The 26804-nt window shown below is 41.9% G+C and overlaps 2 protein-coding genes across 3 annotated transcripts in view; both read left to right on the top strand.

Annotated features, from left to right (window-relative positions):
• Window positions 1–9055, top strand: part of LOC131234622 (5'-3' exoribonuclease 3-like) — a 54273-nt gene extending 45218 nt beyond the window's left edge. The window contains exons 12-18 of the mRNA XM_058231552.1: window positions 5850–5915; window positions 6011–6091; window positions 6255–6320; window positions 6633–6728; window positions 8579–8649; window positions 8742–8870; window positions 8944–9055. Coding sequence (XP_058087535.1) covers window positions 5850–5915; window positions 6011–6091; window positions 6255–6320; window positions 6633–6728; window positions 8579–8649; window positions 8742–8870; window positions 8944–9055 — 621 coding nt within the window. The remainder of the gene's footprint in view (window positions 1–5849; window positions 5916–6010; window positions 6092–6254; window positions 6321–6632; window positions 6729–8578; window positions 8650–8741; window positions 8871–8943) is intronic.
• A 760-nt stretch (window positions 9056–9815) lies between these two features.
• Window positions 9816–26804, top strand: part of LOC131235130 (5'-3' exoribonuclease 3-like) — a 29678-nt gene continuing 12689 nt past the window's right edge. Inside the window, exons 1-4 of one of the 2 annotated variants that reach the window (XM_058232269.1) lie at window positions 9816–9959; window positions 10059–10216; window positions 10343–10444; window positions 10709–10784. In XM_058232269.1, coding sequence (XP_058088252.1) covers window positions 9888–9959; window positions 10059–10216; window positions 10343–10444; window positions 10709–10784 — 408 coding nt within the window. In that variant the 5' untranslated portion in view covers window positions 9816–9887. Of the gene's footprint in view, window positions 9960–10058; window positions 10217–10339; window positions 10445–10708; window positions 10785–26804 lie in introns of both variants that reach the window. The other variant, XM_058232268.1, reaches the window with a different exon arrangement.

Raw genomic sequence — 26804 nt, 5'->3', positions numbered from 1 at the left:
TAGTCTAATGGTTATAAGAGATATCATGCAGACAACTGTTGCTATTTGAAGAAGTTTGATATGTCGTACATCATCCTTCTTTTATACGTTGATGATATGCCTGTGGCTGGTTCAAATATGAAGAACATCTCAAATCTCAAAAGACAACTGTCTAGAGAATTTGCCATGAAGGATTTAGGAGCTGCAAAACAAATCCTAGGCATGAGGATAAAGCGTGATAGGGAAAATAAAAAACTAGTTTTGTCACAGGCAGAGTACATAGATAAGGTATTTGATCGATTCAATATAGGAGGTGCTAAGCCGGTTAACACTCCATTAGCCAACTACTTCAAGCTATCTAAAGAGCAAGGTGTAACGACGCAGGAGGAACGAGACTACATGGCTAAAGTCCCATACGCGTTAGTTATTGGGAGTCTCATGTATGCTATGGTGAGTACAAGGCCAGACATTGCTCAAGCAGTGGGAGTTGTTAGCAGGTTCATGAACAACCCCGGGAAGGAACATTGGGAGGCTGTGAAGTGGATCCTTAGATACCTGGTAGGTACTGCGGATGTAGGGTTGTGTTATGGAGGATCAGAAATCGTGCTACAAGCCTAAGTAGATTCAGATTTGGCAGGAGATATCGACAGTAGAAGAAGCACTGCAGGTTATGTCTTTACTCTGGGTAGTGTTTGCAGTCAGCTGGGTCTCTCAGTTACAGAAGATAGTATCTATCAGTACAACGGAAGTAGAATATGTTGCGGCTACAGAAGCATGCAAGGAGATGGTATGGATGTAAGGTTTTATGGAAGAGTTGAGTAAGAAGCAAGCAGATTGCAAGCTATATAGTGACAGTCAGAGTGCAATACACTTGGCTAAGAATTCAGCCTTTCATTCAAGGACCAAGCATATTGCTATTAGATATCACCTCATATGTTCGTTACTGGAAGATGGATCGATTGCTCTGGAGAAGATTCATACAAGTGAGAATCTTGCGGATATGTTAACCAAGGCGGTCACATGAGAGAAGCTGAAGCTCTGTTTAGCTTTGATTAGTCTTCAGGCTTGAAGATGGGGAGGTGATGCACTTCGGATGTAGAATACGAAGGTTTACAGCGATGTGTCTCTAAGTGGAAAATTGTTGAGATGTGGAGCCACATCTGGGGGCCGCACGATCCGTCGTGGCCCCTGCTTGAGGATGAGGTCTGTTGAGATGTGGAGCCACATTTAGGGGTTGCTTGACCGGTCGTGGCCTATGCTCGACCGGTCGTGTAGTCTACTCGACCGGTCGTGGTTACGTAGATTCGTTTCCGAATTTGATGCGGACTGCGGATTTTTTAGTCAGCTTTTGCAAGGGTGCGAAAGGGAAGTTGCCTAAACTATATATAGGTGTCCCTAGGGCTTTTCTAGTATATTGGAAATTAATGAGAAATAATTCTAAGGTGTGGGCAAAGGTTTTCTATGTACTTCCAAAGGAGAGGTTAGTATATTGCCTTGTAATCTTCATTTTTCTTCATAGTGGAAGTTTGCATCCTTGGTTTTTTTACCCTTGTTGGGGTTTTTCCACGTATATCTTATCTTGTGGTTTATTTGGATTGCTTTGATCTATTTCTAGTTTATATTTCTTCTTGTTTATCGTTTGTGGGTGAAACTTGAGATTGGATCTCGATTCACTGCGTTGTTGGCGTGCTGCGCAACAAGGTCAGGGCGTTATTGATCTTGTCCAGTTTTTCAGACAGTTGGGATGGTTTGGTGATTGCCGTGAGCAATTCTTCAGGGTCGACAAAACTGAAATTCGATGATGTGGCCGGTTTAATTCTTAGCGAAGAATCTCGAAGAAAGACATTGGGAGTTTCAGGGGATTCAGGGAATGCTCTAAACGTTGAAGGAAGAGGAAGATCGCTGAACAAATGAGACAATAAACATGGACATTCTAAGTCAAGGAGGAAGTCCAAGGGACCAAAAGACAGATGGGTGTTGGCATTGCGAGAAGAAGGGGCACATGAAACGTGATTGCAAGACGCTTAAGAAATAAGAAGGAAGCTCTCAAGCAGGGAAGGATTCAGTGAATCTATCTGAGGAGAGTGACACAGAGGCCTTGATCGTCTCTTGATGCGAGGAATGAGTATTGGGTCATAGATTCGGGTGCTTCGTTTCATGCCACTTCGTGTAAGAAAGTTCTACGTGATTATGTGTTAGGTGACTTCGGGAAAGTCTACCTAGGTGATGATGAGCCATGCAGTATTGTTGGAAAGGGAGATGTTCATATAAATCAGAAAGATGAAACGATTTTAAAATTGAAGGATGTCAGACATGTACTGAGTTTAAAACGGAACTTGATCTCGGTGGGGCAATTGGCCGATACCGGATGTGTGATGACCTTCACTAGTGATTCCTGGAAGATCACAAAAGGTGCCTTGGTGATATCTCGAGGCAAGAAGGAAGGTACTTTGTACGTGACTTTAAGATCGTATAGTTCACTCGCAGTCGCATCAACTGAAGTGAATGGGCAGTTATGGCATTAGAGGCTGGTACATATGAGTGAGAAATGAATGAAAGTGCTATTGTCAAAAGGAAAGCTACCAGGGCTGAAGTCTATTGACTTGGAATTTTGCGTGGATTGCGTATATAGCAAGCAGAAGAGGATAAGTTTCAAGAAAACAGGACGCGCTCCAAAGACACATCTGTTGGAGCTTGTACACACTGATGTGTGGGGACTGGCACAGGCATCATCTCTCGGTGGCTTACATTATTTTGTTTCTTTTATTGATGATGCTAGGAAACTGTGGGTCTATTTCTTAAAGCATAAATCTGATGTATTTGATGTATTTAAGAAGTGAAAAGTAATAGTAGAAAACGAGACAGGTAAAACAGTAAAACGTCTTAGATCAGATAATGGGGAAGAGTACTGTGATAAGAGGTTTGAGGAGTATTGTGCAGCAAATGAAATTAAACATCAGAAAATGATTCCAGGGACACCGTAGCAGAATGGTGTGCCTGAGCGCATTAAAAGGAACATCCTTGAGCGCGCCAGGAGCATGAGGTTACATGTAGGGTTGCCCAAAACGTTTTGGGCAGATGCTGTAAATACTGCCACATATCTCATCAATAGAAGTCCCTCAGCACCATTGGATGGTGGGCTACCAGAAGAAACATGGACTGGGAAAGAAGTGAGCCTCGCACATCTCAGAGTGTTCGGTTGCACTTCATATGTTCACATTGATGTAGAGCACAGAAATAAGTTGGATGCGAAGTCCAAGAGGTGCACATTTATAGGCTACGGGCAACATGATTTTGGTTACAGGTTTTGGGATATAGAAAGCAAAAAAAATCATCAGAAGCAAAGATGTAATATTCAATGAAAAAGTGATGCATAAGGACAATGTGCAACAAAATAAGGCCGATGAGAAAGAATTCATAGAATTGGAAGAGTTACCGAAAATGGGTGTTACAGTGCCACAGGATGATCATGCAGAAGAGCATTATGAGGCAGAGCTACAGACACCGGTTGTGAGCCGGTCTACTCAGGAGAGAAGACCCACGGTCCGATACTCACCCTCCTTACATTATCTACTGCTGACAGATAATGGTGAACCAGAGTGTTTTAAAGAGGCATTATAATCAGATACACGGGTTAAGTGGGAGCAGGCCATGGATGATGAGATGGACTCTCTTGAGTCTAATCGTACATGGGAGTTAGTCACTCTACCCAAGGGTAAGAAAGCTCTTCATAACAAGTAGGTTTATAGACTGAAGGAGGAGCACGATGGTTCGAAACGGTATAAGGCTAGATTGGTTGTGAAAGGGTTCCAACAAAAGGCAGGTATCGACTTCACTGAAATATTTTCACATGTGGTGAAAATGTCTACGATTCGCATGGTCTTGAGTATAGTGGCTACAGAGGACTTACATCTAGAGCAGCTAGATGTTAAGACAGCCTTTCTTCATGAAGACCTTGAAGAAGAGATATATATGCATCAGTCAACAGGATACCTGGCACCAGGAAAGGAGAACAAGGTGTACAGACTGAAGAAGAGTCTATATGGCCTGAAGCAGGCCTCGAGGTAGTGGTACAAGAAGTTCAACAGTTTCATGTCGGGAAACAGTTTTAGGAGATGTCATGCAGACCAATGTTGCTATTTGAAGAAGTTTGATATGTCACACATCATCCTTCTTCTGTACATTGATGATATGCTTGTGGCCGGACAAGCATGAAAGACATCTCAGGTCTCAAAAGACAACTGTTTAAAGAATTTGCCGTAAAGGATTTAGGAGCTGCAAAATAAATCCTAGGCATGAGGATAAAGCGTGACAGGGAAAAAAGGAAACTAGTTTTGTCACAAGCAGAGTACATAGCCAAGGTACTTGATCGATTCAGTATGGGAGGTGCTAAGCCGGTTAGCACTCCATTAGCCAACCACTTCAAGCTTTCTAAGGAGCAAGGTGCAAAGACGCAGGAGGAATGAGACTACATAACTAAAGTCTCATACGCGTTAGCTATTGGGAGTCTCATGTATGCTATGATGAGTACGAGGACAGACATTGCTCAAGCAATGGGTGTTGTTAGCAGGTTCCTAAACAACCCCGGGAAGGAACATTGGGAAGCTGTGAAGTGGATCCTTAGATACCTGGTAGGTACTGCAGATGTAGGGTTATGTTATGGAGGATCAGAAATCATGCTACAAGGCTAAGTAGATTTAGATTTGGCAAGAGATATCGACAGCAGAAGAAGCACTACAGGTTATGTCTTTACTCTGGGTAGTGCTGCAGCCAGTTGGGTCTCTCAGTTACAGAAGATAGTACCTATCAGTACAATGGAAGCAGAATATGTTGCAATTACAGAAGTGTGCAAGGAGATGGTGTGAATGCAAGGTTTCATGGAATAGTTGGGTAAGGAACAAGCAAATTGCAAGCTGTACAGTGACAGTCAGAGTGCAATACACTTGGCTAAGCATGCAGCCTTTCATTCAAGGACCAAGCATATTGATATCAGATATCACTTCATATATTCATTACTAGAAGATGGATTGATTTCTCTGGAGAAGATTCATACAAGTGAGAATCCTGCGGATATGCTGACCAAGGCGGTCATACGGGGGAAGCTGAAGCTCTGTTCAGCTTTGATTGGTCTTCGGGCTTGAAGACGGGGAGGTGGTGCACTCCGCATATAGAAGACGAAGGTTTATGGTGATGTGTCTCCAATTGGGAGATTGTTGAGATGTGGAGCCACATCTGGACAGGGCCGCTCGACCAGTCGAGTGCCCTACTTGACCGGTCGAGTGGCCTACTTGACTAGTCGAGGGCTGGCTCGACTCAAAGTCTAGCGAGCATCAATTTTTTGGTTCCGAGGTGCTCGACCGGTCGAGGCCCATGCTCGACCAGTCGAGGTTATGCAGATTCGTTTTGCGGATTTGATACGGATTACGGAAATTTGAGTCGGCTTCGCAAGGGTGCGAAAGGGAAGTTGTCTAAACTATAAATAGGGGTCCCTAAGGCTTTTCTAGGGTTATGGGAGTTATTCTAAAATGTGGGCAAAGGGTTTTCTCTATACATCCTAGGGAAAAGGTTAGTTTATTGCTTGTAATCTCGTTTTCTTCATAGTGGAATTTTGCACCCGTGGTTTTTTACCCTTGTTTGGGGTTTTTCCACGTATATCTTGTCTTGTGGTTTGTTTGGAATATTTTGATTCTTCTTCTAGATTATATTTCTTCTTGTTTATCATTTGTGGGTGAGACAATAGATTGGATCTCGGTTGACTAGCGTTGTTGGCGTGGTGCGCAACATACCGCATAACACGATTCTTGCTAAAAGACTTTTTCTTGAACTGCTTGGGTCATCCATGCTTTTTTTTTCTCTTTTGGGTGTTGCAGCGTAAGCTTGATCGGAACCTGCGCGAGACACTTGAAGCCATGGGTGAAGAAGATTTAGATAATGTGGTGAGGATCCAATATCCCTCACCTGCCATGCTATTAGACCATTCCCTTTCATTTATGGTGTCACGGAACTAATGTTGCAATACATTCTCATACAGGAAGAAGACTCAAAATACCAACCAAATGCTCGTTCAGTGGAGTTTAATGGTCTTTCAACTTTCAGATGTTCAATAACTGATGTACGTCCGTCTCTTTCTTGATCTTACAAGTTTTGGTTTCTGCATTGTATATCGACTGGCACATCATTGTGAAACAGTTATCAGTCTGGCTGTAGATATTGTTTTAGAAATGTGTTCTAACTTATTAATTGTATTCTCATGATTCTTTTTCTCTGTCTTCTAGTATTATAAGGATACCAAGGAATTCATACAAAAGTTAAAGGAATTGCATCAACGGAAATCAGATAAGGTTAGTTTCGTTTGGTTTCGGTGGGTTGCATGCATATGAAGAATCATACAATGCCTGATGTCAGGAAAATTGCATTACTTAATTGTCTTAGGTCAGCCCATCCCAATATACTGTATATGTGGGGCCGACCTATTGGAATGATGGATGGTTTGGATCACATAAATTTCTTACATTGGCTGATTCTAACCGTTCAACTAGGCCCCCTTTCAATGTGGTGTATTGGTTGTAATATGAGATTTCTAATTCATGAAAGCTAGAACCGTCTTCTGTTTCTCTTAACGGATCATGGGTTTGTGTATGTCTTTGCTACAGGTCAATCTTGGTTCTGAAGGTTGGAAAGCTCAATATTATAAGGAGAAATTTTATGTAGAAAAGCCTGATGAAATTGAAAGCAAACGGGAAGAAATCGTATGTTAAGCTGCCTTGATATTTGGACGTTGGTACCTTGAATTATTGTAACTGTTCGTTCACCGTGATTTTTTAGTTGTTAGAAGTTCCATTCATTTCTGTCCTGTGCATTGGTGTTCCTTTTGATGCATTCACGTTAGAATTCGAAATAATGTTGTTCTATTCTGCTTCTTTTGCCAACCTCCTGCTGTAATTTGCTTGATTTCTCAATCAAATGGTGATCACTTACTGTGTGCTGACCCAACAGAGAACAATTCTCATTGACCAATACAAATAGGTTTTATTTGAATTCCCTTCTCCCTTTTCTTCCCTTGTTTTATTTTGTGATCAAATGCCAGGGTTCATTGATCCATCGATCCTGTACGTCGACTCATCTCACACCGCTACAATTTGTGCTTCAGACTCGTACTCGCGCTTTTTGCTTCCTAGTTGTTTATATTTACTAACATTTTGAAACAGGTGCTTCGTTGCTCCAGCACCTCAATCTATTGCAGCTTGACTTCACGCTTTGTGCAACTATAGGTTCAACCATTTGAAGTCTTGTTTGGCCATTCCATGAGTCATTTAATACCATTGGGATCATTGCTGACGTCCCTGCCAATGATTTAACGAATCATTTAAAAGCATTGGGGATATTGCTAATGTCCCTGTGCCCTATATCATGTCGATATATAGATAGATAAATTACTCTTTACTCCTTATCCAAATGCTTATAATACGTCCAAGTTGAATCAAAGCTTATGAAAAAAAAACACTCACGCTTTTATGCTTCGAAACTGCGTTGAACAACATAATAGGATGAAGAGAACTTTGGGGCTTGAGAATAATAGACGCCTATTGGGTTTTATTTCATAAATAACAGGCAAAAATGGTTACATCAATAAAAATATTATGTTTTGTAGTACAGAAATGACTCTTGTTCAAATATATGCATCTTGACAATTATCCCATCTAGCAGTCATATTACGATGAAGCAAACTCCTTGTTGTTGAGTAGGCAACTAATTTCACAAGCTGTTTGTGGCCTCCAACCATAGTTCAAAAACCCCTAAACTCAGCTCGAAGTTCTTCTGCATTGGGTTGACTCAAAGACTTGACCCGAATCATTTCAATATTTAGTTATCCTAAATTGAAAATATTGGGAATGTAAATAGATATTTAAAATAGCTGAATTTATTGCAAGTAAAATAGGACATAACTCAAAGTACCAACAGCACGGATGCCTCATCGGTAAAGGGCATTGCTTTCCTTAGGTAAGGTTGGGTGTATTAAACACTTACCTGCTTTCTTTGTTTTTAATGAAATGTCCACTCAAGAGCCGAGAGGCTCGGTTCGAGTCACACCAAGTCATGTCGAGTTGACTCAAAGAGTCTCAAAGTGTAATTTGAGTTTCCCAGCAACTTGGCTTGAAATCTAGCCGAGTCAAGCTGACTTGGCCGAGTATGAGTTGAGTTAGGGAACTATGCTGGGTTGTTATTTAGCATTGGACCTATTGACCGGCAACCCCAACTTCCTGATCATTTGCCATGTGGGCCAACCTACCTCCTAGCTTATGAAAGCTAGATATAACCGAATGTGTTTTATAAAGTACTCTATAGTCTATACTTTTTTTCCCCATCTAAAACCTCCAATTTCAATAAAAAGGTGTTACTGATTGCGATCTGTTTCTTCTCAATTTAGGAGAATTTTATGGTTGATTAGAATTTATCATTGAAACATTGTCCTTGTTGCTGCTATGTAGCTAATATAGTTATTCCATCCCAATGCTATATCAGCTTGTTGGATGTTGGTGGTAGTCCTAGATTAACATTGTCTGATTTCAATGCTATAATTTTCTGTTTTAATTTATAGGTTCAAAAATATGTGGAAGGCCTATGTTGGGTACTACACTGTTATTTTGAAGGAGTGTGCTCATGGAGCTGGTAAGATAGGTTGTTGAGTGGAGCTCTCCTAGACATTGATCAGATTTCTCATATGTTATCCAGTTTAAAGAAGTTGGATATTGGGCTTTCAGGTCTTACAATCATCATTTTGGTCCATTTGCTTCCGATTTCAAGGGCCTTGATGGATCACAGATAAACTTTCAGCTGGGAACTCCATTAAAACCGTTAGCTCAGCTTATGGCCATCCTTTCACCAAGAAGGTAAGCATCCATTTATGGGATTCTTCTATTCTTCTGTGTTTCATTAGACATGACTAAACATCTTCTGGTGCAGTGCCCATGCAGTTCCCGAAGCATACAGGTCTCTAATGACTTGTTCGGAATCAAATATCATAGATTTTTACCCCTCTGGTAAGACCTTTAAAAAACTCACTGAAGTTTACTAGTTTTCTCTACTATATATAACACCAATACCGTTGGACAATTTTATTCTCACATTTAATCTTCACAACATTGGTTGAGTGAGGCTAAATTCGTCATAAAAATGTAGCTGTTTGGGAGGGAACAATTGAGATTTTACCGTACAAATGAATGGCATGCATTACACCGCGTATAAAATTAAAGCTATTTGGGCCCACCATGTTGTCTATGCAAAATCCGCTCCGTCCATCAGGTGCTTTCCTAGATCCTAGGCCCTGCAGCAAAAAATCAGACATTTATAGCTCAGCTGGACCTCAACACAGGTAACAGTGGGAATGCCACCCATAGGTTTGTGCATGCGGCCATCATGGTGTTTATCTTTCATCAAACCCCTTCATCAGGTGTGAATCACCAGGAAGAAGTGAAGATACAGAGATCAGAAGAAAACTCAAGCACGCCACAATGCGTGAACAAGGAGGTTTTAGGCACAATTTTACACCCATGGTGGGCCCTACAGAGATTGGGTGTTTTACATGCTACGATAAAACGTGTTATGGACAATCCCATTACCGCACCTTTCCTCTGCCTCTCTCCTTCCTCTCTGAATATCTCCCCCTTCTCTTTTTCTATCCTCTCCTCACTCCACATACATGCCATACACCTAGAGTAATTAACAACTTGAATATCTTGCATGGATCAGATTTTGAAGTTGACACGGATGGAGCGCGGGTATGTTGCATTTGACTGAAGTCACATGTTTATGAATGCAATCTTTGAAGTTATTAATTCACTCGCGTGAGTATCAATCATAAACGTTTGGACTTTAAGAATCTTCATGAAATTTACTTCTTACAGGCTATGTCACTGCTGAAATTTATTGATGTGAAACGCCTTCTTCCGGAGATTGAGAAACTAGAAAACAAACTAAAAGTATGACTAGTCGCAATTCAGAAGTTGGAATTACCCTACACGAACCTTTGGTCAGTACTTGATATTGACATTGTGTTTTATCTTCTCCAACCATTGTAGGATGAAGAAGTTCGAAGGAATACTGTGGCACATGAAATGATTTTTGTTTGGGCCAGTCATGATTTAGGATTGCAAGTTTCTTCTCTTTGTTGCCGATGCGTGCGTGAATCAGGGCATGAGCAGATCGTAAACAAAATGAGCATTGACAGTGAGAAAAGGTTTCTTGCCAGCATTGTGCACATTATGTTTGCATGCCAAGCATGAATTTTCTTTTCTAAGGCACACACCCACTTATTGCATATTGGACGTGTTACTTACATTACATTGATGTTTCCTTGTAGCAGTGGCTTGAATGGTTTTCTTATGAGATGCGATGAGCAATCATGCATGGATGATAGCAGCTCTCTTGTGAAGGGGAGGGAATACAGTATGAAGAATGATGTTCTGTAAGTTTCCTTCTGTCAGCTTGAGTGTGCATAATGAATTGGTGCACACATCTCCCACCATCCAAGGCGATATGCCGGAAGCCAAACACATTTCTAAATGGCATTTGAAATCCCATGCATTTGGAAATAGATGCTGGATTGTCACTCAGCTCTGTGTGTACATTGACATTGGGCTGCCTTGTGCAGGGAAATAATATCTGAGGAATTTTTTTTTCTTTTGTTTATTATTATTATTTTTTTGATAGAATATTTACTTTGATGCAGATGTGCACTGTTCGAGAACCCACTGTTTGATAATCATATTCCTGAGCTACATAAAAATGTTACAATGCCTGAAAAGGTATTCTTATGTTTTGCTATAAGTTGTCTAAAAGTCATTTTCTACTTATTTTGTTCTTCGTTATATTTTATCATAAACTTCATATTAGATAGAATATTCTCGATTCTTAATTGGTGATGATTCCTGCAGTGTAAGTTTGGGATGCACACATATCAGTCTAGTTCAGCTTATTCATTTGCACATTATAAATGGGTTGAACCAAAGAATGATACAAAAACTTAAATATTCTGATATCGGCCTTTGAATGTGGACTGCTGATCATTTTCTTTTTAACCATGTGTAAGTGTAGGGACAAAGCCCCACCTAGAGGGTAGAGCTAGTTTTTTCAATCTAGTGTCAATGTAGCCCTTTTTTGTGTATGGTTCAAGTAGAGGCTAAAATCCTTGTTTATGGCCCAAAAATCACAAGTAATGATTCTCTTGATTTTTGGAAATTTGACTCAGATAAGGTCTTTTCACCAAAATCCTGGCAAACACCCTACTCCACTTGCCATATTGCGTTCTCTACTCAAGGAGAATGAAATCCCTAGTCAGAATTTCGTCGAATGGTTCATTGACCCCAAAAGGTCACAAAAAACAGAAGAAAAAAAAAGAAAAGAAAATGAGAAGTTAGATTATGAAGAAGAAGATGGAGGGGAATGTGGCATAGTGGCTTTCAAGCGATATCCTTCGTCTTCAATGCTTGATCGTGGAATTGAGATGGAAAGGAACTTGATCTCCTTGATAGTGTCATCAAAATCTTATGAGGATCTTACATTGTCCTTCTAGGAGAAATGAGGAAGGAAAAGCACAAGATCACTTCTCCTTCCAAAGGTTTTCGGATCCTTGTGTCACTATTACAAGGAGTAGAGCTGTACTCTTTGGCCTTAGAGGCGAAGATGATAGTTTTGTGTGCCCCAGAAAGCGAGAAATGATTGTCTTGAGCATGTACCTTGACAGCCACATTTATTTGGTGTCCACCTTGTATGCCATAATTAAATATGTGGGAAGCCTAATCTATCTATTATTTTGTGGGTTTTAGTGAGGGATTCCTCTAGTTGTCCTAGGGGAGGATGAGTTTGGACAACAACCAGTAGCCAAGGGAGAGTTGTGTTTCATGGTACCTTAAATTCCTTTACCATAGTAGCGGATTTGGACAATCTATGAAAGGTTCATTAGTCATCCTGTATGAAGGAACCAACGATGAGTTGGGATGGAAGGTCTCCTCCATCAGATTAGATATGCCTTGGCTCTACCATACTTACGAGTGTAAGTGTTCGCTAAATTCAGGTTCTTTGTTTTAGGCTTGGTTGAGGACTTTCATTGGAGGATTGCATGTTGTCTTTGGTCTGGGATACCTATCATGCCTGGATCAGATCGACTTGATAATGCTCTAGCTTTCATTAATCCTTAGACATGAGGTCATGGTGGGACTCAATCTTGTCCAAATCTGTGTTTGATTTCAATCTTGTCCAAATCCGTGTTTGATTTCCCCATGCCACAATTCAGCTAGCCAAGCTGTTTACCTAACATTTTATCTCATAGACATTTTCTTCACCGAATGCAGGTTCTTGTTTTTTAGGCTTGGTTGAGGACTTTCATTGGAGGATGCATGTAGTCTCTTGTCTGGAACACCTTCATGCCCGGATTAGATCAACTTGATCATGCACTACCTTTGACTAATACTTAGACTTAAGGTCATGGTGGATTCAGTCCTGTCTAAATTTGTGTGATTTCCCAATGCCACGATTCAGCTAGCCAAGCTGCCTCCCTAACATTATCTCTCATAAGCATTTATCCGACATACGTTCCTTTTCTTATGAAAATGAAAACATCAGTTGAAACTTATAGTAGAAATGATTATTTGGATGGATCTGAAACTTTCTTAGGTAGTGGGTCTTGTGAGAGAGATGTTACTAGGAGTTCCTTGAGAAAACAAAGTGCATTGAGGTTTACCATGTAGAAAATCACACAGGCAACCCTATAAAGAGAAGGGTCTTGAATATAGAAAAAGATAGGAGGGAAGGGTGTAGATAAGAGAGAGAGAGAGAGAGAGAGAGCTTTCTAACATCCTATTGTATATGTACTATGATAGGCCTTTATATGTAAGATGGCTATCATTTCTCAATCCAACTGAAACCACAACTCTAAGAAGGGAACTTCTTAACCACTTTCTTAATTTGACTCAACTAAAGTATGGTTAATAACTAAGTAACCAAATAAAATTAGGACTTAGCAAGGATTCTTAACATTCCCACTCATTGTTAAGTTCGAGTTGCATATATAATTCCTAAACTTCTTTTGAAGACATCAAACTTATCTGCACTGAGTTCTTTGATGAATATATTCTGCACTTGGCCAATTATAGAGACTATACATCAACTCACCTCTTTGGTCATGACCTTTTAATGAATAAAGTGGTAAGGATCATCACGTCCTTCGTATGGGCATGAAACGTCAGATTTAATTCAAGCATGATCGAGTTAACATTGCGTAACGCCCTGAAAATCGGGGCTCGAGTAGAAGTTCAACTCCCGAGTTCCAACGCATCACCTATGCAAGATGGATAATAATGATTAAATGTTGTCCGTGTTAGTGCACTAAACATGAGTGAGATTATACCAAATCAGCATATCATACCCCAGAGACAGTTAAATTACGTAAGCAGAAGACCATGATAGGTATGTATAAAACATATAAGTGGTGGTGCATCTCCAGAGGATAATCATGTTCCAAGTTAAACAATTACATGTATTGTTTCAAAATACAAAATATCAAAATTTGTAGGTCCGTCTACATCATGAAATCCCTATAGTCCCGACAATCAGAATGCGGCCAACATGAACCCACCAGAATACTGCATATACGAGAACTCCTCCTCATCATCATAAAAATTAGGCTCCGCTTCATAAGCTGCGCCATCATCTGCAACTAAGACAGAGTCTGGTTGGTGTTTTAAAATACCGTCCCACAATGCGAGTGAGTGATCAACTCAGTGGAACTATAAGACAAAGGTTAACATATTATCATTCAGTCAAGCAGTAATGATAAAGTAGTATAGCAATCATGTCCTAGATTACTCTTATTAATGCAACAATGGTATGCGATAATAATGCATGCCCTCGCCTACACTCCCTCAGGGACTTCATCTCACGTTCGCACATGGCATCCTCCTGAAATGTGCGCTTCTTTACCAAAGCACATGCAATGCGGTGCATGATCGTGTTAGCTAATACTTAATTAGGTTTATTCATACAGCAGGATTGGGAAGCTAAGTGTTGAAGGTTAAATATTGCATATTAGACCCAGTTGTTACCTAGATTTACAAACATGATACTGTTTAACGCCCTATTTTAATTGTATTTGTGTTGCAAGGTAGAGTTATAAGCGTGGACTGAAAAAGGGTGGTAAATGCATGGATTTGACGCTCCAGAATCACCAAGGCAAGGGACGGACTCTAGGAGACCAAGAGCGATAAAATTATACACCAGGGGTCCACGAAAATCGAGAAACTGAAGCTCAAGCAGCTTGAAAGTCAGCCAGAATGCAAGATCACTGGGTTTCCATCATCTGTTCGGTTCGAAACTTCATACATGGCCTGAGGGCCATAAATTAACCGTACACGTAAGTTTTTATCCATTGGATCCCTCTCGGAGTGGCCCAAAGGACAGATCTACCCATAACCATTGATTTTGGGCCCACCTAATATTCGGATATTTTCAAACTCGGGCTCACGCATTAAATGAGATGAAGAAAAAAGAAATGGATGGTGTGGATTTATCAGATATATCACTGAGGGGGCCAAAAGAGTACTGCACGTGCACTGCTGCAAGAGTACTCGCAGTGCACCGAACCCATCACAAGCGGTCAAACCGCGTTGACCGCTCTCACCCGACTCTCCTATACAAAGCAGGAGAGTCTCTGTTTTTCCGCCGTGCAGTCCGTCCGCTGATCCACCAATGGCCCACCATCATCGTCCGAATTGATAATTTGACACGTTCATCGTATCTAGGAGGAAAATTAGACCATAACCGGATCATTTCCATGCATCCATGCACAAGAACAAGAGTGAAAAGACTGGAGCGTTCTCTGCACGTTGATCAGAGCAGTGGTCCACTCATAGCTCGAGGCCACTTCAAGTTTGGAATAATAGCCTAAATAGACCCTACAAGACCACTGAACGGACCTGATCTATTAAGAAAACATCACATGTGGGTCTCGCAGAGATCAGTGCTTCCCCCCTGTTTTCCGCGTCCGGACGAATCCGGGAATTATGGGGAGTAGTGGGTCACGACTGTTAATATTCTGAGTGATCCAGACCGTCCAATGTGTCCACAGGGAGGCTAATAACCTAGCCAAGATTTCAGGAATGACGGATAGATTGATATCGCGCCGGAATTACACTCCAAAAGCAAGATGGTTTACGCTTTCGCTGCGCACACAAACGCTGTTGCGTAAACGGCTATCCTTCCTCCCCTTACGCAGCAACTTAGATTTCGGCATGAAGTCTTCAGGACGGGGCGGACGAGAGAAGAGGATATAAGGCGGACATGAAGCATTGAAACAGGGGGGAGCTTGGTTGGAAGGCCGGAAGCTGGAAGCTGGAACGAAAGAGAAAGAGAAGTTTCTTTCTCTTAACTTTAAACTTTTTGTTGTATTTTTTTTTCTTCTTTTTCTTTTGTTTATTTGTTTATTTTAGCCTCTTTCATGTGTGGCTAAACCCCTTAGCTAGGGCTAATAGGTGAAGCCTGTAATGAGATGGGAGATTCTATTCTATGCTTTTAATGTAAATTCATGGACTGAATTTGGTTTTTAGTGATTATGGAAGGAATGTTTTTAGTCATTAATGGTCTGTTGTGACTAAAATTACAATGGGTCTGCAATGGCTTTGAATATTTTCTTTTTTCCCTTTTTTTATAACGCCAGGAAGCCCTATTGTTCACCATCGTCTCCTGGGCATGGTTGGATGATGGTACCTTTCCTAACTTTCATCTCTTGAAAACCAGATCAAGTAAGTTCAGCTTAAATTCCATAATTCTTGATGCAGGCATAAGATCTCCCTAATTCCTACAAGTGGATCCTCTGAATCCCTAGTTTCCTTCCTCTGAATTACTTAAGTTTTAGATAATTATTCCACAATTATTCTCTAAATTTTATTTGATTTAGATCACATCTTAGTCTAGTTCCAGTTCTACTTGGTTTCAGATAACGTACAGGTATCAGTCCTTTGGGATTCGACCTCGGTCTTACCGAGTTTATTACTACATCACAACCCTATACTTGGGGAGTGAACACTAAGGTACCTCCCTTTATATCATTTACCCAAACATTGATCCATCTAGGGTCATCAATCCTAGTTAATCACATACGAAGAACAGTTCCAGGCAGCTACAGAGTGGCTCGTCACCTCAGCGCAGGCCTGGTTTATACTCGAGGTCACTAAGGAAAAGCTCCTCGCCTTAACGTAGTCTTAGAATATACTCGAGGTCACTACGGGCTCGTCACCTGATCGTAGGCCGACAGCTCAAATACAGTGTCTCATACCACCGTATTCTACTCACGAGTCTGGGTTGCTCATTGGACACTACGGGGAGGCTCGTCGCCCTAGTGTAGGCCGACATCTCGATCACGGTGTCCCATACCACCATGCCCGGCTCATGAGTCTTAGCGGATCGAGGTACCAAGGTTAAGCGGGCATTTCAATGATAAGTTTGGTACCTTAGATTCAAGCAGTAGCGTCCATACATGGTGAACATACATTAGGCCAATCGAGTTACTTGACAAGCTCGACTGGTATGAGCATACGTTGACTTGATTGACATGGAGTGCATATGCATTCCACGTGGCCTAACCACTGTCGACAAACAGCGTATGACTTCGATTCATCAGGCGTATCCATTGTAGCTAAGCAGTACAGCCAGTACTGATCGTAAACCATTACTGATTGCCTGGACTATATCGTAGCCCCATTCACACTCCTACCAATAACATCTACATGTGATATTCTAAGACATCATGTGACAACCAAATCTAAATATAAATCCCATTCGAGAATTTCAACAAACACATACCACACATGTCATCATATATAGGCATTCATCTATAAATCACATAGTAGTAAGATAGGTGACATAAAGGAAACTGTAACTATATATAAGGGAATTGAGAATCCTATCTCAACACCCTCAGTAAGTACATTACATCAAGCATTTTATCAAACACTTAGACCACACATATTGCATACAGGTAATAAATGCGTTAAAAACACATACTATAGCTAGTCCTTTCACAAGAGTAGCCACGTATACAACGATCATGTATTAGCGATCAATATATATAGCAAGCACAAATCATAATTCCATACTCATTCAAACATTTTTACAAACACTTAGACTACACATTTCAACATACTTGGCGTATGTTGGTCATAACATGTATTAGGGCAAATCCTTTCACCAAGGAGTTGTCATACATACAACAATCATATATCCACGACGGATAATCATGACAAGCACGAATCCAAATTCCATACCTATTCAAACATTTTTACAAACACTTAGACTACACACTTCAACATACATGACGTATGTTGGTCATAATATGTATCAGGGCAAATCCTTTCACCCAGGAGTTGTCACATATACAACAATCATACATCTATGATGGATAATCATGGCAAGCACGAATCCAAATTTCATACCCATTCAAACATTTTTACAAACACATGAATTACACTATATTCAACATAGTTCATATATATCTGTAAAGCGAGGGAAACATTGTATCTAGCATGAGAAATGGCAACCAAGTCAATTATAAATCATTAACCGACATTGACAGCCTTGAAAACCATAACCTAAACGTTTATGGTCCGCACCTTTCGCTGGTAAACTCGTAACAGATTCAGTTTGAACACTCTCGCCTTGCAAACTAGAATACTTAATCAATAAAATGGGTTAGCTATTTCACCGATCTACGTATTTGGATTCCTAAAATAGGTTAGGGTTAGGGTTTCTTATCTAAAAAAGGAATCAGAATCTCCGATATAGCGACACGGAAGCGGTAGTTACGTATGTGGAGTAGTGGGATCGAATCCCAGGAACTATCTCACACTCGCTCTCTCACTTCTCCACTTTCTCTCTCTTTTCTCTCTTAGGGTTTAGAATTCGTATGGAATGAGAGAGGGGTTGGTAAAGGCCCTTATATAGGCCCAGAACTGAAGGGAATGGCCCCAGGGCTATGGTATACTTAGGTTATAGCCAAAGAGTGGTTGTTTCGGTCCAACGGAAGACATTTGGAGGCTCCTTTTCTGCATACGATCTGAAAAAAGTTCCCTGACATTGGATCTAGGTCAGGTTAAGTTTTCAGTCCGATCAAAATTACGGAATGACCGCAGAGGACCAGTTTCAGTTTAACGGTCACCACCACTCAATCAGGGCCATAAGTACACTAACCTGTGTATGAAATTTTCCCTGATTCGAGGGTGTATTTGGGTCAGATTATGACGGTCTGAAACCTTAGAATTGGCCTGCAAGCGAATGACCCAGTTTACTTAAATCTGTGTACATTTTCTAAAAATATTCACGTTTCTCACACACTTCGCTCCGGCTAAAGTTGTGCGTTTCTGGATACTATCTGGACTTGATTTTCGAGATGGTCGTCAAGCCCAGTAAGGCGATCATATTCGTATAGTCTCGCGGTAATCAGACTTTCGATGCGGTATAGGTCCGATATGGAGTTTCGGTGTGCTCTCAAGAGCAACCGAGTTTTGAGATTGATTTTAAAGTTTCAGGGTAATGTAGCGTCAACGATTCTACACGTTTTGGGTCTTGCAGTTTGTATGTAAAGTGGTTTAAGCTAATTTCACAGATAATTTAGTTTAGCACTTTATTAATTTTCGTCTAATTTCTAAAGGATTTAGTCCTGAGCGATTTCTGCCTGGGTGGAACTCGGGTATTTGTACGGATTTTTTTCCGAGACGTTATAATCTACCCTTCTTAAAGAATTTTCATTCTCGAAATTAGTACCTTTTCGTACTCCTCTAGAATTTGGGGGTAGTTCTTACGGACCTCGGCTTGTCTCCCAAGTAGCCTCTTCCTCAGTGTGATGCGTCCATAACACCTTCACCAACGGGATAACCTTACTACACAACACCCTCTCCTTCCTGTCTAGGATATGCATTAGCTGCAGTACATAAGTAGTATCCTCACACAACTGTACCTGCTCCCATTTGATGATGTGGGAAGGATCAGGAACGTATTTCTTCAGCATAGATACATGAAATACATTGTGCAAGCCCACGAGTGGTGTGGGCAAAGCAAGGCGGTACGTGACCACACCCACTCGGTCTAGTATCTGGAATGGACTAATAAATCTCGACGTGAGCTTCCCCTTCTTGCCAAACCGAAGGACTCCCTTCACGGGGGAAACCCTAAGAAATACATGGTCCCCAACCTCGAACTCTAGTGGTCACCGTCTCGTATTGGCGTAACTCTTCTGTCTGCTCTGTGCTGTAAGAAGTCGACGCCTGATAATGTCGATCTTCTTTGAGGTCGCCTGTACTAACTCGGGTCCAATCAAACTTTTCTCGCCAATTTTCGCCCAGCAATGCGGTGCTCTACATGGGCACTCATACAGTGCTTCGTAGGGAGCCATGCCAATACTCGCCTAAAAGCTGTTGTTGTAAGCGAACTCGGCATAAGGAAGACAGTCATCCCAACTGTCCTTGAAATCAAACATGCAAGCTCGCAACATGTCCTCTAACACCTGGTTTACCCGTTCCGTCTGCCCATTCGTCTGTAGGTGGAACGCGGTACTGAACTTCAACTTCACACCCATTGCTTCTTGGACACGAGTCCAGAAGATAAATGTGAATCGCGTGTCTCGATCCGATACGATCTTCATAAGCACTCCATGCAGACGTACTATCTCCTTGATGTTTAGCCTGGCCAAATTGTCTGTAGAGTTTGTAACTTTGATCGGGAGGAAATGAGCCGATTTCATCAATCGGTCCACAATCACCCAAATAAAGTCATGCCCCTTCCTCATTTTTAGTAACCTTGAAATGAAATCCATAAAGATGAAGACCCACTTCCATTCATCTATAGACATAGGCTGAAGTAGATCAGGAGGTCGGCGATGCTCGACTTTAACCTGCTGGCACGTGAGACAACAGGATACGAAGTCAGCTATGTGGGCCTTCATATTGTCCCACCAGTACGAATGCTTCATGTCTCGATACATCTTCGTACCACTTAGATGCATCGCCAACTTCGAATTGTGAGTGGCTGCCAGAACTTCTCTCCTTAAGTCATGGAGATTCGGGACGCACAAGCGGCCACGATATCGCAAACCTCCATCTAAACCAACCCTCCATTAGGAGTCATCACTGTCGCTCACCAGCTCTCTCATCTCGGCCAATCGCTCATCCTCTTTCTGAGCCGCTATAATCCTATCATCCACAAGTGGCCGCACACGAACGTGTGCGACGCTCGTAAACGGCTCCTTTATCGTGAGCTTCTGCTCAAAATCTCGCACGAACTCCACCATATTCCACTTAACCATTAGCGGAGCCGCAAATGCTATCGCTTTCTTGCGGCTCAATGCGTCTGCCACAAGGTTGGTCTTGCCAGGATGGTAGAAGACCTCGAACTTGAAGTCCTTCAAGTTTCCATCCATTGGCGCTGCCTCATATTCAAGTCTCTCTCAGTGAATATATAGCGAAGGCCCTTGTGGTCGCAAAAGAGCTCGAACTCCTCTCTGCAGAGGTAATGTCTCCAGAGCTTCAATGCAAAGATGACGGTTGCTAACTCCAGGTCTTGCGTAGGGTAATTCTCCTCATGTTTTCTCAACTGTCGCGATGCATAGGCAATCACCCTGTCATTCTGCATAAGGACGCAACCCAACCTAACACGAGACGCATTAGTATATATAGTATATCTGACCCCTTGCTCTGACAATACTAGCACAGGGGTGGACGTCAGCTTGTCCTTCAGCTCCTGAAAAGCTGCTTCTGCCCTCTCATTCCTGGAAAACTTAAGATCCTTCCGAGTTAGCTGTGATAATGGCCTGGCAATCTTGGAAAAGTCCCTAAAGAATCGACGGTAGTAACCTGCTAGACCAAGAAAGCTCCTCACTTCAGTAACCGAACCGGGCTCCTCCCCGTCCTGAACTGTGGCTACCTTAGCAAGGTCCACAACTATCCCTTCCTTGGACACCACATGTCCCAGGAACTTGACTTCCTCCTTCCGGAAGTCTCACTTCTTGTACTGAGCGAACAACTAGTTCTTTCTGAGCGTATTAAAGACTACTTGCAAATGCTCCTCATGATCTTCCCGACTCTTGGAGTATATCGGGATGTCATCTATAAACACGATGACGAATCAGAATAGATACGGCCGAAACACCCAGTTCATCAAGTCCATGAACACGGCCAAGGCATTTGTGAGTCCAAACGACATCACAAGAAACTTGTAGTGTTCGAAGCAGGTTCTGAACGCTGTCTTCTGCACGTCCTCATCCCTGGCGCGCAACTGGTAATACCTCGACTATAAGTCGATCTTCAAGAAATATTGTGCCCCCTTCAACTAATCAAACAGATCATCTATCTTGGGCAAGGGATACTTGTTCTTTACCGTCGCTTGGTTCAGCCTGCGATAATCGATACACAGTCGCAGAGATCCATCTTTTCTCTTCACAAATAACACGGGTGCTCCCCAAGGAGATACACTCGGCCGTATGAAACCTGAATCCAACAGGTCATCAATCTATCTCCTCAATTCCTCCATCTCACTTGGAGGCATGCGATATGTAGACAATGAAATGAGTGTCGCACCAGGCACAAGGTCGAAAGTAAAATCGATCTCGCGCCGAGGTGGTAATTTCGGTATCGTCCTGAACTCGTCCGCAAAATCCTGGACTACTGGCGTGTTCCCCAACGTCGGCCCATCAATATGCTCTATTAAGGTAGCGTAGTAATTGATGCGGTAGTACCAACTGACCTGCACTGGAAATGTAAAAGTCGTACCCTCTGGTCCATGGACAGTCACTAGTCGGGTATCACAATCGATCTCTGCTCTTATCTCAGTGAGCCAATCCATGCCAAGGATCACATCATAATGACATAGTGGGGCAACCATTAGGTCGACGAGTACTGTTCTGCTCCCTAGGTCTATCAAGCAACCCTTACACATCTTGGTGGAGTCTGAGAAGGTCCCCGTAGCGATAAGGAATCTCATCTCAATCATAGGACTAACTTCCAACCTTAGTCGCTTAACTGTTGCACATGATACTATAGAGATGGTTGACCCGGTATCCACCAATAATAAAACTGGAGTACCTTAAACATCTGTCGTGACTTCGAAAGCCATCGATGCTGTAACTGCTGTCTCGGATGCCTCAGTTGCAAGTGAGTGCACACGAGCCTATTGCGGACAGTTCGGCTGCGGTACCATAGGCCATTGAGGCAGCCTGAATCGAGCTGCAAGTGGCCGAAAAGATGAAGGTGCAGGTGGTAACCGTAAAGGTGGAGCTGCAATAGTCTGAGGAAGCTGGCGGTTGATTCTTTAAGGCAACGAGAAGCCGTTGTCCCTCATCCTACTGAAACAATATCTATTCGTGTGGCCCGTCCTCCCGCAGTAGTCGCATCGCAAGTCTACTCGCCCTAGCTGAGTCGGTGATGCCGCAAGCTTAGGAGGCGAATCCGCACGTGGCCTCTTGCCTAGGAACGGCCTGGTCGAAAAATGAAGGTGGGGCCGAGGACCCACAGGTGCACGAGTACGGGATAGACTATCCCCGTCCTACTTAGCTCGCAGAGACATGCTCACCAGCTCAGCATAACTGGGTATGCTAGCGCAACACATCTTCGAGTGTAACTCGGGTCGCAGACCCTTAGAAAATCATCCCATACGCATTGGCTCATTAGCCAATATCAACGGAGCATACCTAGCCAGCTCCGTGAACTTGTTTTCATACTCAACCACTGTCATCCCTCCCTGTCGGAGGTGAAGAAACTCTCCCTCATTACGATAGGTGAGAGGGAAATACTTCTCTTTGAAACGCGTCTTAAATGCGTCCCATGTCCACACGTAACCAGCAGCCACAGTCCTAAGGATGCTGTCCCACCAGAGACTGGCCTCTTTCTCAAACATGAAGGTGACCAACTCCACCTGCTGCACCTCAGTACAGTGCAACGGCTTCAGCATCTTAGAGATGTGGTCAAGCCAATACTCGGCCTCCTCGGGTCGGTGAGTACCCACAAAGGTAGGAGGTCGCAAGCGCTGGAATCGCTCGAATGCGTCGCTAACACTCGTGTTTTATTTAAACCAACACGATTTAAATGATATTTAAACTCGCAAGTATACAAATCAGATGTAGATACGGTACGTATTACGAGATCGTTCCCACGAGGACTGGTCGTCACAATTCAAATCTATGATTCTCCTTAACTAATCCAACAAATAATGGAATGAATTACTAAGCACAATTTTATGAAAAAAAATAATTAATTAAGAACAGGGAAGAAAATTCAATCAGAGAGAGAGCACTAGGACTTTCGAATCCACCCCTAATTATCCTAACCTTGTTTTGTCTGTTGATTCACCTTGATCTAGATTGATACCACTTATACAGAGAAAGCACAATCTGTGTCCTTAATCGGGCATACAAACTGTCTAATTCCTTTAAGCAATGCCATGAATGACATATCCCATATCCTTGGTCGGGCATAAGGGATGTACATTCATTAAAGCACCCTGTTTCTTCCTCTATAGGAAACTTGTTCTTGATCAGACACAAGCACCTATAATAAGCATCCAAACAACATCCATATATATACTTTCATAGATGGAGAAGTATAGAATTTAAACCCATAAAGCCCACTTAGAGAAAGAAACAAATTAATTGAAATTCAAAGTAAATCAACCAACACAAGAGCTGATCAAATTAAGGGCTTCATCTCAGCCCTAGCTGAGAGATTAGTGACCCATAAAATCCATAAAAAATATTAAATAAAATTCATAAAAAACATCAAACCAAACAATCTCTCTCTCTCTTCTTTCTTCTCTTTCTTCTCTTTCTTCTCTTCCTTGCTCCGATCTGGAATCCCTCGGTTCTCAATGCCTTTCCCACGTCCAAAACTCCCCTTTTATAGGTATAGTGGTGAGTAGGTGGCAGAGTCGTAGAAGGACTCGGAGTACAAATTTTCGCAGTGATCGGTGGGCCCCACAGAGGTATTTTATGGAAAATCCACCCTGTCCATTGGATTCAGAACGAAATTTCAGTCAAAAATGGGTGGTTTTGAAGGTCCATTAGTGCGGCCCAGAGAAGAAAATACAAAAAGATCAGTTTTGAACGTCCCGGGGCAGTCTACTTTTGGCCTCTGCACCGCACACGTGTGTACGCATGGGCGAGGAATATCAACATGGTTTTGAAGCTCTCGACGCCCTCTACACGATGGACGGATCAGATCTTCCATCTGATCGAAGATGGTGGGCCACAACCGCCCGGAAGTCAGCTCTTCGCGGACGTGCGTAAGCCTTCGCACGTCCGGCGCTGCGATGCTCGGTGGGCCCCACATAAGCGTTTTCGGGGAAATCCACCCCGTCCATTGGATAGAGGACGAGATTTCGTTCAAAGATGGATGGTTTTGAACTTGCGTGGACGCGGCCCAAAGAAGGAATCATGCTGTTTTCATTCTGGACGTCATGGGGCAGCTTGCTTGTGTCCTGTGTACCGCACACGTGTACATGTATGGGAGTGGAATATCAGCATGGTTTTGTAGTTCTCGAACCCATCTACACGATGGACGGCTCGGATCGACTTACCTGCTACCGGTGGGGCCCACAGCGGTCCGTAAAAAATGGATTTCTGTCCGTTACGCGCGCTGAAACGGAAATCTCCATTTTTGAAATAAGAAAGTCGGGTCAGCGCTGCTGACCGACTTTAGTCCGTTCGGTGCTCAAGCAGTGCACATGTGCACTGTGTACACACGCTATAGATATAGGTCCACTATGATGATTTCAAGAAATCCGCACCGTCCATCCTTTTTCTCATATTATTTCCACCGTCAGGACCAAAATTGATGTATATCCAGATATCCAGCGGGCCCCACTTAATGAATTAAGGGGCTGATCTGGCCGTTAGACCACTTCCCGAGATCGTCAATGGCTGAAATTTAATATGTACGGTTAATTTATGGTCCCCATCACGTGTATGAAGTTTCGAGTTGATCGGATGGCGGGAAACATGTGATCTTGCATTCTGGACCCTTTTCGAGCCCCTTTGCCTTGCTTTCCTCAATCCCAGGCGTGTAAAATCTTCACTATTGGTTTTCTGGAGTCCATCCCGTGCTCTGGTAATTTTGGAGCGCCAAATCCATGTTCTTAACATCATCTTTCAGTACACACTCCTGATTTCATCCTGTAATAAAAACACGATTAAAATATGGCATTAAACCTTATCATGTACGTAAATTTAGGCAATTACTGGGGTCTGATATGCAATATTTGACCCTGATCACAACCCCCAACCAACATTTTGCTAGTCCCGAGCAAAACATGCGAAAAATAATTTCAGAAATACTTGACAATTCTTGTGAACCCGAGTGACTTATGAACAGATAGCTGAGATGTGAAAATTCTAAGATTCATGAATGGTAAGTAGAATTTTCTCCTGAAATCAAGCTCACAGTAAACTTCATAATCAAGTTCAACATATTAATCCATTAATTAGAACATTCCTAAACATTGAGTTCCACAGGTGTATAGTATAATCTCAGCTTACAATCATTAAGAGTTCCAATAATCAATTTCATGCTAAAATTGGTAATTAACAACAGAATTCCTGACAACCAACACTAGCATTTTAGATTAACCTTTTAGCCTTCAATTTATTTATTTATTTATTTATTTTTTATTATTATTATTTTTTTTATGAACAGTACGCCAAGGAAGGGAATCAAATCCTCACCTACAGGGAGCAAACCTATGGTGAAAACTCGTCGCCTCATTTTTTATAAGTCAACTATGGAGAATCAAATCTACACCTATAGGGAGCAAACCTATGGTGAAGATTATGTGACTTAGCCTTTTAATTCTTCTTTTTACCAAGTTAATCATTCAGTTATCGAACCAAAACTTAATGTGCAAGCGAGATGTGATATGTGAAATCATGACTCAATCAATGTTTACAACGTCTAATCATGGATTAACAATTCAAAATTGACTGTGAAATCAAGCAGATGGCCGAATCCAAGAGTCATTAGTTACCAACATCATGTATCTTATAATGTTAAAATCACAACTATCCTTCAAAATCACTTTGAATTCAATAGAAATTCAGAAAAAATTTTAAAATTTTCACAAATTTTGCTCAAGACCAAGAAAATACTGATTAGGTACCCTAACCTCCCAACACGTACCCTAACCTCCCACCCCCAACCTAAAATCTACATTGTCCTCAATGTAAAAGAAATAAACAAGCAATGCACATGGGACAATGAGAATAAAAGAGGAGTGATGAAAAGATAATACCTGGATGGGGAATCAAGAAGCTTTCTCAAAATTTGTGAAAAATTTCAACGTAAAAGCGAGTTAGCACAAGAGAGAAATCAACATAAGCAAAAATAACAAAAAGAAAAACAAAAGAAGATCCTACCTATACCACTTTCGCAGGTGCTCTCGATTGCATTTAGCGCATGCAACAAGCCTTTAAACCCCTAGGTTACCCCTAGTGGACGAGTTGTAGTCTCGTGAGGGTTTGCGGCAATGCTACCCACAAACATTGAACTAATGAATGAGAAAAGTGAAATGGAATGAAAATTAGTAATACAATAAAGCAAAAGGCTGGGTTGCCTCCCATGAGCGCTAAGTTTAACGTCTTCAGCCAGACAAGAACGGACCATGAATGAAATAATCTTTATAACCAGGGTCCGCCAAAGAAATTACCTCAACACTTTCATTAACCGATCCTAGACAAGTGATGTGAGTTCCCATGAACTGTGCTATCTGAAATAAGGCAACTGACACTGTCGTCAAATAATTTA

This window comes from Magnolia sinica, chromosome 19 (genome assembly GCF_029962835.1).
Source record: "Magnolia sinica isolate HGM2019 chromosome 19, MsV1, whole genome shotgun sequence".
NCBI lineage: Eukaryota > Viridiplantae > Streptophyta > Magnoliopsida > Magnoliales > Magnoliaceae > Magnolia > Magnolia sinica.
This window is presented reverse-complemented; position numbering and strand designations above follow the sequence as displayed.